This window comes from Amia ocellicauda, chromosome 8, assembly GCF_036373705.1.
Source record: "Amia ocellicauda isolate fAmiCal2 chromosome 8, fAmiCal2.hap1, whole genome shotgun sequence".
NCBI classification, from domain to species: Eukaryota; Metazoa; Chordata; class Actinopteri; order Amiiformes; family Amiidae; genus Amia; species Amia ocellicauda.
The window spans coordinates 21,554,508-21,574,541 of NC_089857.1; the positions used below are offsets into that span (position 1 = coordinate 21,554,508).

Genomic DNA, 20,034 nt, shown 5'->3' on the forward strand with positions numbered 1-20,034 from the left:
TTTTTTAAGATTGAAAGAATAGCAATTTATTACTATATTTGACTTATTATAGTTATATAAGTCTATTTTTGTGAAGTAAAATAATGAAGTTTCATCAAAATCTGTGTTGATGTAAATACAAATCCCATTCAAAGGAAATTGTGATGATAACATTCTCATTGTCTCGTATGTAGTAATGGGGGACATACATTTGTTTGCTTATTCATTATTCAGGAAATTCTCTTTGAATGACAGTTCTGATGGGGTAAAGGAAAACAAAATGGTGAATATGTATGTCAGGACCCAAACTTAATGAAAGGTTTTGCAATATATATTTGCAAATCAACCTTGTTTTTCCACAAATGTCTTAGTTGTGTTTAATCTTATAACTGCATATTTCAGTACATATGTTTATATAACTTGTTAATGCCAAGCAATAGAAGGAAAGCATTTCTGTCTCAACTCATTCTTCCTTTGTCTTGTTGAACGCAGAGTGACATATCTAAATGTTAAGTCCTAAGGTGTAATGGCAGTCCATACAAATTTAAATCTAAGACCAAAGGCACTGTTAGGCCCCTGAAAATCAACGCACAACAGGACCATCTGCTGCAATGTTTTCAAGGAACCGGCTCAATGGTCAAGATGGATCAGGGATTTTACCTCAGAAGAGGTCCAAGAAGAAAAACTTGGGCAAAAAGAGACCTCAAAGGCCAAAAGTGGCTCAGGGGCTGAGGAGCAAGATACAGAGGTTTCTTCAGGGTTCAGGGGAGCACTCTTCTCAGGATACCCCCGTCTCTCCTGTGGAGATTGAGAAGGATATGTTCGTCTGTGGCATTAAGAGAGATTCCCCCAGCACAGAGTTCTCTCTCCTTTGCATGCCTAATGGCCAGGGTCATGCCATGGCTCCTAGCGTTACCTGCGTAGGTGAGGTGGAACTAAACCGCGAAGGGTACATCAAGATCCCTTGCACTGTGAACATAAACGACCCAAAACTGCAGCTCCCCATCACAGATCCAAATGGTTCCAAGTGTGTGACAGGAGGAGATGACAATCGAGAAATAACTGGAGATGGGCAGAGTCCTACCAGTGATAAGGACTCAATAGTCTCCCAACAGACGTCAAATGGTACTGAAGAGGCAAAGACTGTGGAGGAAGAACAGGATGAGGAAGAGGAAGAGGAGGAACTAAATGGGGAAGAGGAGGATGAAGGTTCAAGTGACATCATTGAGCATATCGTGAAAGAGCTGCGTGGGATTAACCGGATCCAGGAGGAGATCTCAGACCTGCGACAGTACCTGACCTCTGTGCGTGGGTCGGTAGATGAGGTGTCCTGTTGTGTGGATGCTGTGCTGACAGAAATAGAGGGGCTGCGATCCGGAGTCCTCTCCCAGAGGGCAAGCTGCAGCTCCACCAGGGAGAGAGACAAAACTGTACAGGAGGAGTTAATCAGCAACCTCTTGTCAGAGTATTACACTTGGCAAGAGGATGGTCAGTTAGCGCAAAATCAGGATGGTCATCTTGCACGAACTGAAACCACTTGCCAGGCTGCTGCCTCCCAAAATGTAGGAGATCAAGGAGATCAAGATACTTCTGACCAAAGCTCAGATATTCCACCTCAGTCGGGGTGCAGTGTTTACAATATTACTTGTTTGGATCGCCAGGACTTTCCAAGCACAAGCTCCTTGTCTTCGGGACGTAGTTCTAAGTCCAATGAATCAGATTTGGAAGGGCAGGAGATATTTCCCTCCAAATTGGATGTGCGGGATGAATCTGGGACAAGGGAATGGCCTGAAGATGGTATGCAGCATAGCGTGAGCTTCAGTGGAGATGCAGGATGGAGTGAAGAGGAAGGCTACTTCTGCCAGAGAGGTATGGAAGAAGAACAGCCAGAAGCTTGGGACCCCTATGGAGGTGGAGAAACAAGCAGCACCCCAGGTCAGTCATCTGTGAGTAGTTCTGAACACTTATCCCTTTTGTTTGGCCGGCACTACCCCTCTCCTTCCCTGAGTACATCCAGTCTTGCAGACTGGAGAACACATGCACTGCACTTAAGTGAGATGGAGAGAGACCTTGGACAGGGAATAAAACCCACCCTTGAATGCGAATGTACAGTAGCTTGCCCATGCTCCGTGGACCCGGATTATCACGTCAGACAGGGCTATGCAGATGATTTGGGAAGTGGGCCATCCAGAAGCCTTAGCTGCAATTCAACAATTGTTTTTACGGACTGTGATGACTGTTACCAAGAAGGATACTCCTCTGAATGTTGCCTTGTAGCTGATATTATGGATGAGGGTTCTGGGGAACCGGTTATATCATGGACAGATCAGGTCCTCCAGGACAATGAAGGGGGGTTTCAGGGAGCGGAGGGAGGCTTCCACTTGGACTCTGATCACCCTTTCCCCAGTCTGGAGTCTGAGAGCACAGAGCTCCTCAACATGGGGTTCAGCGTAAAGAGAATCGGGAAAGCTGTTCTGCATTTTAAAACAGCCCTGAGAGGGGCTTTCAAAAAACTTGAAGGGACTGGCCCCCATTATCCCAGTGAAGAAAACATAAATCATTTACTTGACAGTCCTGGCAGCTTCCCACAGGAGGCACCTTGGTTAGAAGACATCCACGTGAATGGGCAGGTCCCCAGCCAATGCTCTCTCACTGATCTGCAACTGGAGACGTTCAGTGAGGTTTCCCTGGGCGGTGAGTATCCAAACACGAATATTCCAGAAAATGTGTTGTCCTGCACCACACCCTCCGACCGACTGGGCTCGTCGTGCACGGTGCTCTCCCACTGCACCACTGCGGAGTCGTTCTCGGCAGAAGACCCTGCAGCTCTGGAGCCCCACCCTGAGGACAGTTGCTCCAATTCCGAATGTGTCCCAGAGCTCAGCCCTGCGAAGCCTGAATACAGCCCACAGGATGCGTATCATCTAAATAAGTGCCTCATCAACTTCCAGAGTGTCCTGAAGCAGAAGAGACTGACCCGCAGAAAGCTCTCCAGCAGGACTGAAGGGTCCAAGCCCTCCTTCTCTGAGGAAGAATTAAATGCAGGTATCTTATTTTTTTCTTCTGCTTGGCATTTTCCTAGGCAGACAAAAATGGTACTGCTACAAATCAGGACATGTATTGAATCTGTAGTCAAATCTCCTAGTGCCATCATCTTTGTATTAAACATGAAACTGCAAATGTTAAATGTTGGTTAATTATATTATTGTCTGTAACAGTGCTAGTTATTTGCAAATTATTGATTCAAATATTGAATTTGTATTATACTTTACATTTTTATACTTAGTTAAGGCAGCTAGAGGTTAGGTGTCTTGCCCAACTACATGGGCCTAACTGTAACTCTCTGAAATATATTTAGGTAGTGCAGTGAGTTGAACATATATTTTCTAGCGGTTTATGGCATTTCTTTGTGAAATCTTCCACCCTGCCTAGGTCTGTTATATGCCACAACATATGATTCGCTTTAGAGTGAAAGCTTCCAAAGGTATCTGTTTCAGTTGAGTCTACCCAAGAAATGAACCAGCAATGCTTCAGTAATCAAAGACAGGCTTTGTATTGCTGGTTGCCTTTTTCTTGTTCTGTTGGAATAATTACCCCACACATTCCCTGGAGCCAAGAACCATCTTATGCAATTTGTGGTGGTTGGAAAAACAACCATCCCCCAAAAAATTTAATAAAATTATCTGTTTATTCTATTTATTATTAAAGTGAAGAGCATTATTTGTCTCACGTTGATGAATATCTCCTAATTTAAAGACACATTTTATGTCTACTTTTATAATAATAGTGGTAGCCTATCAGGCCCAGTTTTGGCAGTGTGATGCATTATGGTTTGTAATCTGGCTAATACAGATAGGGGCTATAGTGTGCTATACACATGATTAACAATTCATCCTGTAGAATCTGTTCCCTCATTATGTTGTGCATCATCATAAGTCATAATTACACCATCCATTGGGTGGATCAGGAATCCCTTTCAGTTTTCTAATTCTCTCTTCCTTGCTCCTTTTCTTGTACCTTTTCTTTCTTGCAGAAGGCAGTAGAGAAGATGATCAGGTTACCCTAGCAATATTATATATGTATATTCATTTGCATACACACACTATATTACAAAAGGTATTGGGATAGCAAATCTAGACTGTACCCAAAGCACACCTGCAGTGCCATCACAAAGCACTTCTGCATTTGTGAACTTGTGTATTGTGTGTGATCAGAACTTGGATTAAAAGCATCACCACAGGCTCACCTCCGAACACCAGGTTCATATGGCTCAAAGAGCATCCAATAAAAAAATACCAGTCTCTGGGCACTGGGGGTCCTTGTAGATCAAGAGGCAGTGACATCACAAAAGTACACATTGAGCCCTGTTTCGCCTGCAAAAGCTCATGGAGATGAAAAGCATCACACTCCAGACGATGTTTGAGTAAACCCGAACCCCTGCACATTTGATTACTGTCCCATTACTTGTGTGCTTATAGTGTGTATATATTTTTGTATGTGTATACATATACATACATTTTATTTTCATATGTATTGTTTGAAGCTTGGCATGCCTTACTTGTTTGTGTTATTTTTGCATTAGTCCCAGTGTTGAGTTGTTACTTTTATGACGAGCCTGTTCAGAATGTTGCTGACGTTTGCAACACATTTATTTTCCTTTAAATAGATTTCATCCGTGCTGGTGAAATTATTTCTTCTGACTTGTTTAGCATCACTTATTTTTCATCCATGATAGTGGAAGGTGAAAGAATGTTTCCCTCTTGCTAAATAGTTTAGATGGTGGCCCTGGGTCTCACACTATCACAATTGTTTTAATGTATTTTTTACCATAATGAAATCAAACCCTGTCAGAGAACAGCAAGTCATTTTGCACACTTAGCCTGATGTTGTGTAAAAGTACTTAGATTTTCTGTAAATCTGCTGTAAAAAGGCATGGCTTACTAATTGATCAGCTAGTTGTTTTGTTCTAGGAAAACAATGGAAAATGTGGTTTAAGCTTGTTAATGCTATTTCTTCCACAGTATGTTCTAAGAACCTTTAAAACCTTTATTCCATAATTTATCTCTCCTTGAAAATCTGTTTCCCTCCTAGATCAATTAAAGTATTTTGTTTGTCATGTGTTATGGTTCATAGAAAAATATATATAAATACTAATTGGGGGAAAAAAAAATCCTCTGATATTGCAAAGCATTCACAACAATATAATCAGCTTGATCATCTGTTTTGGCATTCACTCTTTCATTCTTCATTCCTTTTTTGTGCAGAAGCTGGCATAGTTATTTTTGATGTTAGTGCATATTGCCTCTTTTATTGCTATGCCAGTATCGCAGAGTGTAGGCAGTAATGAGTTCAGTTATTTCAGTCCTTTTGTTTGCTGTATCATGGTTGGTTGGTTAGTTGATTTAGGTCCTCTTCATCCCAGAAAGATTTTCCCCAGTTGAACTCCCATTCTGCATGTAATTACTGTGGGATTAGTTTGTCCAGAATCAGCCATTGGTTAACAACTTTAAAACTGTTTGATGTATTTAAATGTTTGGAGGAAATAAACTCATGGTGTTTGCAAGGTGGTTAATGAGGATTATTAGTCAATTTCCTTTTCTGCTTTACTTTTCCTTTTCTGCACATTTTGGACTGTAAGAGTTTACTTAGGTGCTTTGGATGCTAATGACCTCCTCCTGTTCAACCCCTCTACCCCATTTCTTGTTTTCTTCATCTATCACTTTCTATTTTTATTTTATTCTTGTTTTTCTTCACCCTTTTCCTTCTCATTCTCCTCCTCCTCCAACATGATTACAGTGTTAAGGTCCTACATATGCCAGGGCAGAAAATGTACCCAAAATATTTTTCCTTTGGTCTCCATAGTTTCAGATTTTTTTTTTTTTTTACAAATGCCTCAGTTTAGACTGCTTGTCTGACCTCTATACTTCCTTTACAATGAGCTGAACAGACTCTTTCACTGTTTGAGTTCAGGCCAAGGGTGTCTACTGATTCTGGCTGCCATCTTGCTTCCCATACTTTGTATTCAGGAGTGGAATGGGAGATTTAAATAAGCATGCATTTTGGCCGGGGGTTAATGATTTGTGAAACTCAACCAATGTTTGATTGCCTTTGTGTTGTTCATAGTGTTGGTGTATTTTTTTCCCCTTAAACTTTGCCTATATTCATGTAATTCAATAATTCATTGTTAAAACTGTATGTATTGATCTCTTTTCGTGTATTCATTTAAACCTCTGCAGGGTCGGGATTATGGCGACCCTTCTAAGCAGGCCTGGATTAAAGAAGGGTGAGTTTACTTAACTTTCTTCCCCCTATGAATCTCTGTAAGGGTACTTTCAGTATCACACGCGTGACACAATCGGCTGCCAGGACTGACCTTGGTTTGTTAGTATTTGTGCAGATCTGAAGAATAGCATGCAGGAGATGTGGAATGGGAAATCAGGTGGACTCACTGCTGCTGCCTACCGAACCTTTTTGTGAGCAAGACAGTAACTGTTAAGAGACGATTTCAGAATATATATATATATATATATATATTTTTTTTTAAATCACAGTTGGTATTATAAGAACAATAAACATATTACATATTTTATGAACTTGTGAATGCATAAGTAAAACTGATGCCAGGTAGGCACCGTCAAATGAGGGGACTGAAGCTGTGTGTCTGATGCCTGTGCTGTCTATCTGACTGTTCTGTATCCACAGTCCTGGAGGAGGTCTCTTTGGCATTGACAGCATGCCGGACCTTCGCAAGAAGAAGCCCATTCCTCTTGTTAGTGACCTGGTGAGTATCTCCCTTCACCTCAAGATACCGACAGTTAATTTACTTCTTGAAACAGATGCAACGTTATATTTCCTCCTTTGAATATATCTGTCAGGAAATAAATCTTTGTCTATCACCCAAAGAAGGTCAATGTCTTCTATTATACAGAAATCATGTTTTTTTGTTCTTTTTATACTCACAAATTAAAAAAAAGCCTATTGGCATTCTACCCCACTTACTGTGCTGCCCCCACACTATCCCAGAAGAGATGGAGAAAACACACATCCTGTAAGATGTGCACATCAAGCCATCTGCCTGTTTTTGCACTGCCGTACTCGAGACAGCCAGTTCCCGCGCTGCCAAACTGAGCTCTGGACCGCGGTCAAAGACAGAACCTACAACCTGAACTGCGAAAAGAGGCCTGTGGCCTAATACTACATCTTGGAGGATGAAATGCCATGAAACAATAACATTGGGGGAAGAATCAACTTGAAATTTAACGCAGGAAAATAGAGCACTCTCTCTTGTACGACATCGCAGTTTAATGTATACCTCAATAATCATTTCATTTTCTCTTCTTTTGAAGTCATATTTGGAATATGTGTGTAAATACATAAGTGACATTATTGACTTTGCAACCATCATCTTGACAGTATGTGTTTAAAGCGAGTAAATGTGATTCTGTGAGCAACCTGGAAATTATTCTTTATACATGCTGCCCAGTGCATTATTGGTAACATGCTATAAAGACCAATCAAATAGTTGTGTAAAACTGTGACTTCCCCTGCTGCTGAATTCCTACAATTTAACCCTCTACAATTCTTTTATATGCAACCATTCTCCTTGTACAGGCTATGGTAAGTTGAACTATAAAATTCACCCTCCCATATTTGCAAAAACCTTACTAGTATTATTATTATGATTATCTTACTCCTCAGTTACATTCCTTACTTTATTCCCTGTAGTCCCATTATTATTATTTTATTTGCCTTTATTTTTTTTTTCATCATGGTGCATGCAGCAGCATGTCAAGCCATCACTGCCACACAGGGGTTAGAGTAAAGACGTGAGCAGCCATTAGGCAAGACTTTGTAGTGTCTCTCACAAGCCCTGGTGGTCAGAGATGGACTTCAGACCTGAATATGTTCCCATTCCTCCTTGTAGTGAACTGATCTACAAAGATTGCAGTTCAGTGAATGGAAATCGGGTGCAGCGAGTTACTTTGTGTGAGACTGCTAAAGTAAAGCCATGAATCGTACTGTAGATTTAAAAAGAAACTTGCATTAACCTGTGACATTTCCTGTAATAGTGGCTATTATATGATTCATCGCTTAATTGCTGCAGTCTTTCATCAAAATTGAGTGGAAATGAAGCAGGGTGGCACATTTCTGTTCCTTATGGGCTTCTGATCTCTTCTGTCCCTCTGTTTGCTTGGGACCTGCAAAAAAGTGCTAAAAGGAGCTAATTAAATATATAACTATAAATATTCATCAATAAATTTAGTAATGCGGTGCACAGATGGAACAGAAATCACATGGCCCTGCTTGGCCTACATGTCAGATGTTGTGCATCACTGCCGAATAAGGAAACGACTCAATTTTGTGTTTGTAGCTGTTTGTGTACTGCAAATGTGAGAGAATTCACTGCAAATGAGTAGCTTCTTTCTATTCTTTCAGAGTTCATTTTCAGTTGTAATGACATGATTATTATTATACATGTTTTTGTTTGTTTATTTTAGTTTGCTTTTAGTTTATTAATCAAATACAATTTTTAATTATATTTGATTACAATTATGACATTGCCTTGGAATCCTGTGTTCGCCCATCTGGGAACCCAGCAATACACAGGTTTTGATATTTAATATAATGCATACAATACATAGTAGATGTATGTAGAACAAGCTCATTGCTAACCAGATGGTCTCTGTTCACTTTATTTTCCCTCTCCAGTACCTGTCCCTGTCGCTAGTCTTTGAATTAATTCAGTAATGAACTTGAAAGTCCTCCTGATCAAATGAAGAGCACCCTTAAGGAATTGAGTCTGTTCAGTGTCTCGTTGTGAATCCAAAAGTGATGCCCTCTTTCTAGACTAGATTAGACAGTACAGAAAAGAGCACCTCTGGTTAAGTGGTTGGACAAGTTAAATTTGATTAATGTACATTTAACTCTGTGCAAGCTGGAATACAAATGCATTGATTGGCTGTGCATAGGGGTTGCAAAACAGTGCCTCAGACTCTGGCCTGTTTTAATTAATATAATGAAGGAAAATAAATACAGCTTCTTAAGTTTTCCTGATGGTGAGAGCAAGGGTTCAAACATGTTGAAGGATATAAAGTACTGATACATTAACACCCCGCAAGTGCAATATGCAAATGAGATTAGTTAAGGGTTATTTATTCCTAGCCTGAGGCAAGTTGCCTCCAATCACTAACCACAGCCATTAACTTCAGTTTACACAATTACTATTAAACAGTCGGCCCTCTCAAACAACATAATGACACTAACGAATGATGAGCTTGTTCTGAATATGCTGTTTTATTCTGCATGGCTTTAAAGCTGATTTTAAAATACCTTATGTGCAGTGGCTGAAAACTGCTAATTAATATTCCGTAAAATATTAATTGCTGTTTGTGCACTGCATGCCTGCATTGAAAGGTAATAAAGCAGAGTATAAACACATTTTGCATACAGTATTAATGTATTTTATTAATTTGACATGTATAAAAAAAAAAAAACATAAATTGAGATGCAAAACTCAAAAGGATTTCAAACATGAGGTTAAGTTTTACATCAATAAGGGCCATTTAGTAAACTGAGCTACTTGACAGTGTTGAAATGGTTTGAGTGTACAGGATAGGTTGAGTGAATACTAATTGAATGTGACGCATTACTTAAATACGAATGTAAAAAGGATTAGAGAATGTGTTCTTATACACTCTTCAGCTGAAGCTACATGCTTGGATCTTGTGCTTCTTTTATGAAATCACTTTCTAAGCGATTAGATATAATTATCTAGTTTATAAGGATTATATCCATAAATGAAGACACATTCTTTATAAACATTATAATCTGCTATTAAAAGTTTCCAAAGTGAGAGGAATATAGTGAACCTGAGAGCTGCTTCACAGTGAACAGAGACAAAGCTAGGGCTCAGGCATGTGACAGTGTTTTGTTGCACCTGTCAGGCTACAGTACAGAAGGATGTGGCTAATGTTATGGTCTGAGTATTGGAGGACAGGCTAGGGAATCTGCTTAAAATAAAAGACTATTTATTTAATTTAACTTGGCTGAATTATTGATTGAAACAGGCACTTTGTTTTGCATCAAAACAGTTTAGTGCCAGTGTTTTTGTTTTTCTTCCTTTTTATTACCTTACAAAATAATACCTATTCTAATGATGTACTTTATGATTTGAGCTTTCTTATATTCTAATGTTAGGCTGTGAGAGTCTGATGTTTGGCTTTTAAGATCTGATGTTCTGTGTTCTGGTATTGTATGAATATGGCCGCTGTGCAGAGCTAACATGCTGTACTGTCTCTTGCGGTGTACAGTCTCTGGTCCAGTCCAGGAAGGCTGGCATCACCTCGGCCATGGCAACACGCACATCCCTCAAGGACGAGGAGCTGGTGAGTGTCTGTCCTGACACTGTTGAACTTTGTATGCAATCGATCTTGGTCAGAAAACTGAGGAACAAACGATCACCCTCACAGACACCTAACAGCTGATGTCCAAAGCCCACGTTGTAACATCTGAGCATTAGAAGTGCTTTATATTCGAAATAATTTATACCCAAAAGAATAAGATACAATAAAAACTTTAAACCAATAAAAACCTTCCCTTTTTTCCATTCCCAGTATTGCACACTGCAATGAATACAGGACAGTGTGCTTGTGTAACATTTCCCTTGACAATTCTCTCATACTCCTGAAGGTCATTTTATATATTATAATGTAATCAGTTTCATAAAATAAATCAGTCATATATCAAAAGCAAAGAGGAGCATACGTATATCCCACAACTATAGCACATCCTCCTCTCGGGATTTATCATTTTTCTGATGTCAGACTAGTACATGAATAGCATCAAAATAAACCCTATCAGTTCCTCTTCAAACACTTGTAACATGAACTGCAGGCCATCAAAATATATTAAGATATTTTTATTTGAATCACACTGGGGTGCAATTGTCCCCTTTTCCACTGGAACAAATATGAAGAACCTCTTTGTATAGCACACTGAGGGCGGGTGGAGCTGCTAGTTTCTTGTAATGTGCAATTATTCATTTTATATGTAATGCCTGTGATTAGAGATGTATTGTTCATTACTTTTAATAAACAATATACCCGTTCTCATGCACTCTCCTGCCTTTTGCCTCCTTGCAGAAGAACCATGTTTACAAGAAGACCCTGCAGGCTCTGATCTATCCCATCTCCTGCACCACGCCGCACAACTTCGAGGTGTGGACAGCCACCACCCCCACCTACTGCTACGAGTGCGAGGGGCTGCTGTGGGGCATCGCGCGCCAGGGCATGCGCTGCAGCGAGTGTGGGGTGAAGTGCCACGAGAAGTGCCAAGACCTGCTCAACGCCGACTGCCTGCAGCGTAAGTCCCGCTCTGCTGCCTGTGGCCGGTGACGTGCCGGGTTCCCTGCCTGACTCCATCACTCTACTTGCAAGGGTTCAGACCTTCAAAAGTACAACACGTATTTAAAAAAACAAACACTGATCTCATCCAAGGATTTAAGAGGTATGAATGTCATGGTTTATGAACTATAAACATAATCTGACAAGTAGGGAACTTGGTAATGAAACCATGAAACATCTTCCACCACTTTCAAGAAAGCAAATGGGTTCTCCTTCTAGGTTGCATATTTGATTGAAAACTGCCATCTCTTTCCTGCACTTTTCCCCCCTTTCTTTGTTGCACCATTTGTGTTCCTCACCCTGAATTGGGAATCTAGTATGGGAGATGGCCACAGTACTGTGCCGAGACGGCTCACGGGCTCTTTACAAAGTTTCTCAAACTCATGCGATCAGATAAGCACAGATTTTGTACACTGCTATTTGTCATTCTCTTCTTAAATTAAAAATCAGCATCTCGAGGTGTTAATCCATGAGACAGTTAAGTCATTTTAGTAATTTCACTGATGTGTCAAGCACTAGTAGATGTCCAGTGAATCACCAGCTTTGATCAGGAGCGCCTTAGCCTGCCTTCATTTGGAAATTAGATTTTTATTTATTTATACATTTTATTTATTTATACATTTATTTATTTTGAAAGTTTTAATTCTTAATTATCTGAGACTGTTGATGCAGTGCTGCTAAATTGTGTTGAAATGCACTCAATGATTTATTGCTCTTTAGATTAATTTAATATTGAATCATATTTTTTTAATTCCATCTAAATATGATCTAAATTATTTATTTGCCAAGGGGTGGGGTGTGTGTTGGGGGTATTGCTCCATATATCATGAACAATTAAACATACTTATTACTCTTGAGAGCTGTTTTTGTAATGTATTGGTCTCTGGAAATGTCACAATAAAGATTCCTTTTGCAGCACAAATTTTGACACAAAGGCAATCAAAGAGCCTGAAGTGAGAACCATTGACATGGAAGATGAACTGATACATATTGTCAAGATTGCCGTGTTCATACCTACATTCCTAAAATGCTCCAACATCTAATCCAGTATTGCCATACCTGTATGTGACAATTCATTTTTTTCTAGGGGTCAGTACATTGCCCCGTGTCCTCCTCTATTACATACCTTGATGTGCTAGTTTCCTTTAACCATTGCTGTTCTGGTACCAGGGTGTTGTTTGACTCCATCCAGCTCCTTTGTGTCCATATAAAAATTGAAAAAGTTAAACTCAAGGCCATTAAACTCATCATTCGTACTAACCCATGTATCCTCACAACCCCCCCGCCCCCCCCTGTTTGTTCTGATTGCAATGTTCTCAGTATCTGCGTTCATGAATAATTCCATCACCTTGTTATTTCACGCGGACCACATAGATGTTATCACAGGTGAGATACAGTGCTCTTAAAGCTGGTAAACAGGGTAAGTCCACATGTCACTGGACCTCTGTTATCCCACAGTGGGAAATGCCCCTGCCAACAATCAGCCATTGCATTGCATGTATTTGTGGCCTACAAAGTGACTACAAGTTACAACAATGCCTAACGTGTCGGGGTGCAGTAACCCATAATAGAATCACTAATGAAAACTATCATTTGGATTATTATAAAGTTCTACCCATTACGTAGAAATGCTCTCTACGTTTTCCAAATAAACACAGAATGTTGCTGTATCTGTATCTAGGAAACTAGTTAATATTTTCAAAATTAGGTAATTAAGTTTTTTCTTAAATATATTTTAGCAATAAGTTCCACACCATTTTGGTATTGTTTGTCACAAAGTTTGTGACTATAGAACAGATGCACAATCTATCTGTTTTCCAAACAAATTCTAGAATTATCAGTACTTACAATGGATTTAATTCAAATCCACAGCTGGTCCATATACAAACCTTGGTGCTGAACCATCAGCATCAGTGTTTCTCCACTGTGCAACTTTTCTTACTTGCACTTGGAAAACATGCAATTCATTTTCTGAAAGCAAGCAAGGATTGGTTCTGATCAGTGTTTTGGGGGACATAGGGGCCATGGGCAGGTGTGGTTGGGGAGTGCAGTTCTGTTCACAGTCCCTGGGGGCACCACTGTTTGGGTCTATCAAGCAGGATTGACTCCAGATGGAATACAAACACAAGAAGAGAGTCCAATGGAGTGTTGTCACTGTACAAATGCTCTGCACAAATGTCCTCTCTATGCAGATCACAGCACGAATACTTGAAAACTTGATATCTTTGCATTAATAAATATGTATTTGTTTTTGTTTTATATATATATATATATATATATATATATATATATATATATATATATATATATATATATATATATATATGTTTTATATTATAATAAATACAGTAATATCAGAATTATGCCTGCAGCCAAAACAATCTGTTCTGTGCATATGTTTAGGTCTGTCCTGTACATTGGGCTTCATATCAATACAATACTTATTTCCCCAGTCTTCAGAATTGTTAGGAATTATAATAAAAGGACACAGAGGGAAACAAAATGTGCATCCTCTGAATTATGAATATGGGACATGTGCCATTGCCCTTAGCTATAAAAACAAAAACAAAACAAAGGTACGTTTTCATCTCTTAGTGAGATTGGTGAAGTCAAGTGTTCTTAGAAAAGCCTCAGAGAAACAGAGATGTTCCTCTGAAAAGTTCAGTACTAGTTTACCAAAAGATGTATTCATATACTGATGCCAAAACCCCAGCTGGAGAATGCTAGCCATCCAATCTGGGTTGTAGGTAAACGCATTGCACGTTATGCAACACCTGTATGCTCATTGGAAAGGTGTGAAACCAGGATGATTAGGAAAGATTAATTTTGTAACAGTTTACAGGTATTTGACAGCAAACCCAATAATACGCACTGCCGCCCCCTTCCCTCCTCGTTCCTGCTGTGTAGGAGCGGCAGAGAAGAGCTCGAAGCATGGGGCGGAGGACCGCACCCAAAACATCATCATGGCCATGAAGGACCGCATGAAGATCCGCGAGCGCAACAAGCCCGAGATCTTCGATGTCATCCGAGATGTCTTCGTCATCACCAAGGTGGCGCACGCCCAGCAGATGAAGACCATCAAACAGAGTGTGCTGGACGGGACATCCAAGTGGTCAGCCAAGATCACCATCAACGGTACGACCAACCAAGACCAATATCTAACAATCTTAGACTTGCCTTGACAGTTAGATTAGTCTAATGCAGGTTAGTCAGTTGCATAAAAATGTATGAATTTAAGTCAATCTTTTCATGAATCTACTGGCCTGAGACACAGTTGCAATAGTAGGAGATTGTAATTCAAACAAGATTTCAATCAAATAACTTTTTACATTGACAGGTGCAAATAAAATCAAACCAATAAATGTAGTACACTAGTCTCTCTGGGGCACTTAATGAGGGAGTGCAGGATTCTCTTCAGCTCAGAGCCACTTCAGACCACACAGTCCTATTTGAATTGTTAGTAACTGTGTGAAAGCTGTCTTCAATAATAATAAAAAAATCTTCCAGACAAGCCTATGGGGCTGAACTAAAATGTTTGTGCTTTTATCTATTTTAGATGTAATTGCTTATTTTTTGACAGTATAATTTCTTAATCAGTTATTCTAAAAACTAGAAAAAATAATTATCATGATTGAAGTACTTTATTTTTGTCTAAAAATCTAATACTCCAGTCTGAAACTTTTTTGCATTTCTCATGAGGGTTTTTCCTAATTTTTGTAATATGATTATTTGTAACAGGAAAATGCAGACCTACAAAAACATAAGCTATGGTTAATAAGACAGCGAAAGGGCTGACTGTTTTTATAGGCCACATTTTTACATACAGTCTTGGAGCACATTGCTGGCAAGGATATTAAAATCACTTTATAACCAATAACAATGACAATAACATGCTGCCTAGAGTATCTTGGTAGCTCTGTTAGTCTGCTGACATGGTACATTGGTCATCCATCTGTCTGACTGCCTGTCCACAGTGGTGTGTGCCCAGGGCTTGCAGGCCAAAGACAAGACGGGCTCCAGTGACCCATACGTCACCGTACAGGTGGGCAAGACCAAGAAAAGGACCAAGACCATCTATGGCAACCTCAACCCTGTCTGGGAGGAGAAATTCCACTTGTGAGTCCTGTTCCTCTATACATTCAAATCAAGACCATATTCTTTTAGATTCTTATTTGTTCACATTAGTTAACATAATATAGTATTTGTCCAGTGTCAGAACGTCTGTATAAAACTGAGTGTGATTTATCTCCCTGTTCAAAACCAACCTCCTGAAATAAAAGGGCTACATTTTAAGCTCCGTTTGTATGTTTCTGACAAGTCTTCCTGACTTTCCACTGATCTTCCAGTGAGGGTGCCGCTCCAGTTTCTCTCTGGCCTTTTCCTGACTGCATAGCCCTCCAGGTCCTGCCAGTCCTGAACCTGCAGACAGAGACGGGCTGGTCTATCCTGAGTCAGGTTTATCCTGACTTTCTAAATGTCTAAGCACCTCTAGCACTTCTGTTTCTACTTCTTATAAATGTCAGTATCATTTGTTTTGCTTTACTGAGGCTAAATACTGAGGCTAAATTATATTCCCCAATCACAGTTTGTTAGCCTATTCCCCTGGAATTAAAATACAAAATACAGTGACCGAGAATGCTATAGTGAGGAGAAGAAAAAAAAACTAAGAGTTGGTCCAAGGTTTGGTTTGTGAGTGGAGCCATTTAAGTGAGCCGTGTCTCTCTCCACAGCGAATGTCACAACTCTTCCGACCGCATCAAGGTGCGCGTGTGGGACGAAGACGACGACATCAAGTCTCGCGTGAAGCAGCGGCTAAAACGAGAATCTGACGACTTCCTGGGCCAGACCATCATCGAGGTGCGGACGCTGAGCGGAGAAATGGATGTCTGGTACAACCTGGGTCAGTATTTAATTCCACACAAAAAGAGTCAATGCGCATGTATTTAATTCCTGTGCATTTGTCATCGTGTGCAAACTACTAGGGCTACTGTGGTGGCAATAGTCATGTCACAAAATAGACTTTGTCACTGTTCCAAGTGGTTGAAAAAACAATTATACTTGGCATAGCTAATAAAAAGAGTAAAATAATTGCCATCACTATCTTATCATTACATCTCTTAATATCTCTGTGCTTGTAGGCCACTGCGTGTTTTACTTAGAAATGGGAGTCATATAAACTATAGGCAGGATATCCCCCTATTTACAAGGCTTTGTTTCAGTCTTTACACACACACATTCCACAGTGTGATATTCCACAACGTATGCCAGTCAGGGAATATACACACACTCCTCTATCTGTGAACTATAAATAACATCCTTTCCTCCTCACTGAAGTTCATTCTCCTTTTCTCTAGTCTAAAGCGAGAAAACACTTTTATCGGATTAATGAGAATCCCAGAGCAAATCAATCCAGCATGTGAGGGGAAAAGGACCCTTTATCAGTCACGAGCAGAATTCTCTTCATGCACATGTTTATTCTGTATTTCCTTGATAGATGGAACTCTGTTCAGTGGCTGCTCTGTGAGTGTGAGAGGGGACTGATTACCTTGGCGCACCGCTGCCCATTAGTTATGTTAAAAGGGAATTAGACGGCAGGAGGGAGAGAGGAAGGAGAGCAAATGTTTTTGCAATAGTGTGAGGCATTGAAGTGAGGTCTCGGAGATGCTAGGGGCTTGAGCTGTAATTGCACTCTTGTGTTAAAGGCTGAAAAATAAGTTTTGCTTCATTTTCTATTTACATTTTATTTTCAGCAACATTATAAAAACATAAAATCAGTCAATAAGTCAAGGAACGGTGGCTAAGCAATTCGGTTAATTTTCCAAATGGCTCTAAGTTCATCACGAGCGTATAGTCATATATGATGCATTACTGGAATTACCTCAGTGACTACAAATTAACAGATCAATTGTAAATGCTCTAATTGTTTATGATTATTATGTATTTCTTAGCAGATGCTCAGATCCTGCTGGATCTCCTGATTAGAAGGCCTTTTTTATTTTTAGCCTCAGAAGAATATTACCATTATAACACCGAGAGAAAACAAGGCCCAAAACACTGTTCATTTAGAATCAGGACCCACCAGATAGCCTAATAATAATACTCATAATAAAACAGTGATGTAAATTGGTGTCCCAACTGTATCCAAATCTTTGTGTATAAACAGTCATGCTCGGTGAAGGCTGTTCAGTCCCTAATGAACACCACCTGCTTATCTGCAGTTTACCTTCACCTGCAGATGGTCTGGACTGTGCCTCCTCATGTGCTTAATAGCGCTTGTAAATTTGTTTTTGCCTGCTTCAGAACTGCATCTGTAGATCCTATTATCTGTGTTTGACGGACTGTCAGGCCTATTCATCTTGCCCAATTGCTTCACTGGGTTGTGTCGCTAAAGGCCTCTACTTTCCTAAATGAAAAAGTATTGGCTGTTGCCAGGCCTCTTTCACTGCTCTTTCTCCCCCTTTCCATGTCTCTTGCTTTCTCACCCCCCCTCCCTGATATCTGTCATTCATTGACCTCTAGGCCTCTGGAATTTGTTGTTTTCATTCTTTTCAGCATGTGTTCCCCAGAAAGATAAATAAAGTAAAATGAGCAGGGCTTTGAAAAGCCATCTTATAAGTATAGATTAGATTTACTTTTTAAATGTGATTGTCAATTTTAAACCCCCCACTATATGGTAATGTATATGTTTTGATTTATAAAAACAAGTGCGTGTGTGTGTGGTGATATGCAGGTCCACTCTCGTTAATCTGCCAAATTCGCGTACTCATTATAAAATGACTCGTTCGTCTGCCAATTCGCTAATTGCCATCAGTCAAGGAAGTTTGCAGCTCAATACTCAGGCTCGATAAGTCATCCAATGTGAATTGAAAACGTTGACTCTAGGATACGATAAAATCACTCCAAACTGAAGTGTTTACTATAAACCGGAACACATAGGAATCAAAATGACACACTCAAAACTGATAGAAATCAATGTGCAAAAAACACTTAACAAGTAAAATATTAACCTGTAATTGAAAAGATAAACTCTCACACACCTGTAAACCCCCATAGGCAGCAACCAACTACCGAATCGGCAAATAACCCAACCACCCCCCCTCCCGGGTTCTGAGAATATGAGCAATAACAAACCGCAATAACTTGATTAAAATAGCCCCTAATGTCCCACCCCATTAACATAAGAGGGGTTTGTTTGTCTTACTTGATTTGATCTGCAGAATATGCACATCAGCTGCAATCAGGGAGGAATAGAACTTTGAGTTTGGTTCAAGGTCCCTTTCAGTCCCACACTCCCAAACTGCAAGCATCCAGCTTTACTATTCTACCACTGTAGTGTCTCAGTACAAGGTATACATCCCTTCTGTTTTCCTTCTCGCTTTTCAATCAGCACACAGCATGGCGCTCAACACAACCTTCTCCCTCCCAACTTCTCTCTCCCGTGCCTTTATCTTCCCCTCTTAACAAACTACCAATTAACTTAATTAATTACAATAATGAGAACAATACAACACAGGTGACATGCATGCTTAAGGCATGTACTCTCATTAATCCAACACATTTTCAGAAAATTAAATGGGGCGGATAAACAGTGGACTTGTGTGTCTGTGTGTGTGTGTGTGTGTGTGTGTGTGTATATATATATATATATATATATATATATATATATACACTCACCTAAATGATTATTAGGAACACCTGTTCAATTTCTCATGAATGCAATTATCTAACCAACCAATCACATGGCAGTTGCTTCAATGCATTTAGGGGTGTGGTCCTGGTCAAGACAATCTCCTGAACTCCAAACTCAATGTCTGAATGGGAAAGAAAGGTGATTTAAGCAATTTTGAGCGTGGCATGGTTGTTGGTGCCAGACGGGCCGGTCTGAATATTTCACAATCTGCTCAGTTACTGGGATTTTCACGCACAACCATTTCTAGGGTTTACAAAGAATGGTGTGAAAAGGGAAAAACATCCAGTATGCGGCAGTCCTGTGGGCGAAAATGCCTTGTTGATGCTAGAGGTCAGAGGAGAATGGGCTGACTGATTCAAGCTGATAGAAGAGCAACTTTGACTGAAATAACCACTCGTTACAACCGAGGTATGCAGCAAAGCATTTGTGAAGCCACAACACGTACAACCTTGAGGCGGATGGGCTACAACAGCAGAAGACCCCACCAGGTACCACTCATCTCCACTACAAATAGGAAAAATAGGCTACAATTTGCACAAGCTCACCAAAATTGGACAGTTGAAGACTGGAAAAATGTTGCCTGGTCTGATGAGTCTCGATTTCTGTTGAGACATTCAGATGGTAGAGTCAGAATTTGGCGTAAACAGAATGAGAACATGGATCCATCATGCCTTGTTACCACTGTGCAGGCTGGTGGTGGTGGTGTAATGGTGTGGGGGATGTTTTCTTGGCACACTTTAGGCCCCTTAGTGCCAATTGGGCATCGTTTAAATGCCACGGCCTACCTGAGCATTGTTTCTGACCATGTCCATCCCTTTATGTCCACCATGTACCCATCCTCTGATGGCTACTTCCAGCAGGATAATGCACCATGTCACAAAGGTCGAATCATTTCAAATTGGTTTCTTGAACATGACAATGAGTTCACTGTACTAAAATGGCCCCCACAGTCACCAGATCTCA

General features: G+C 40.1%; 2 protein-coding genes across 4 annotated transcripts in view; both read left to right on the forward strand.

The window, feature by feature from the left end:
* unc13bb (unc-13 homolog Bb (C. elegans)) overlaps positions 1-20,034 on the forward strand; it is a 191,330-nt gene that overhangs the window by 131,465 nt on the left and 39,831 nt on the right. For all 3 annotated transcript variants that reach the window (XM_066710678.1, XM_066710679.1, XM_066710680.1), the window contains 7 exons: positions 6,216-6,262; positions 6,682-6,760; positions 10,290-10,364; positions 11,121-11,340; positions 14,289-14,516; positions 15,356-15,497; positions 16,112-16,281. In XM_066710678.1, the coding sequence (XP_066566775.1) occupies positions 6,216-6,262; positions 6,682-6,760; positions 10,290-10,364; positions 11,121-11,340; positions 14,289-14,516; positions 15,356-15,497; positions 16,112-16,281 (961 nt within the window). The remainder of the gene's footprint in view (positions 1-6,215; positions 6,263-6,681; positions 6,761-10,289; positions 10,365-11,120; positions 11,341-14,288; positions 14,517-15,355; positions 15,498-16,111; positions 16,282-20,034) is intronic.
* Positions 706-3,451, forward strand: LOC136755195 (uncharacterized). Its single transcript, XM_066711681.1, has 2 exons — positions 706-3,024; positions 3,447-3,451. The coding sequence occupies exons 1-2, from the start codon at positions 798-800 to the stop codon at positions 3,449-3,451; spliced, it is 2,232 nt and encodes a 743-aa protein (XP_066567778.1). The 5' UTR covers positions 706-797.

Excerpts from the sequence above, each read along its gene's own strand:
- LOC136755195 (XM_066711681.1), top strand. The coding sequence starts at position 798 with ATGTTCGTCTGTGGCATTAAGAGAGATTCCCCCAGCACAGAGTTCTCT.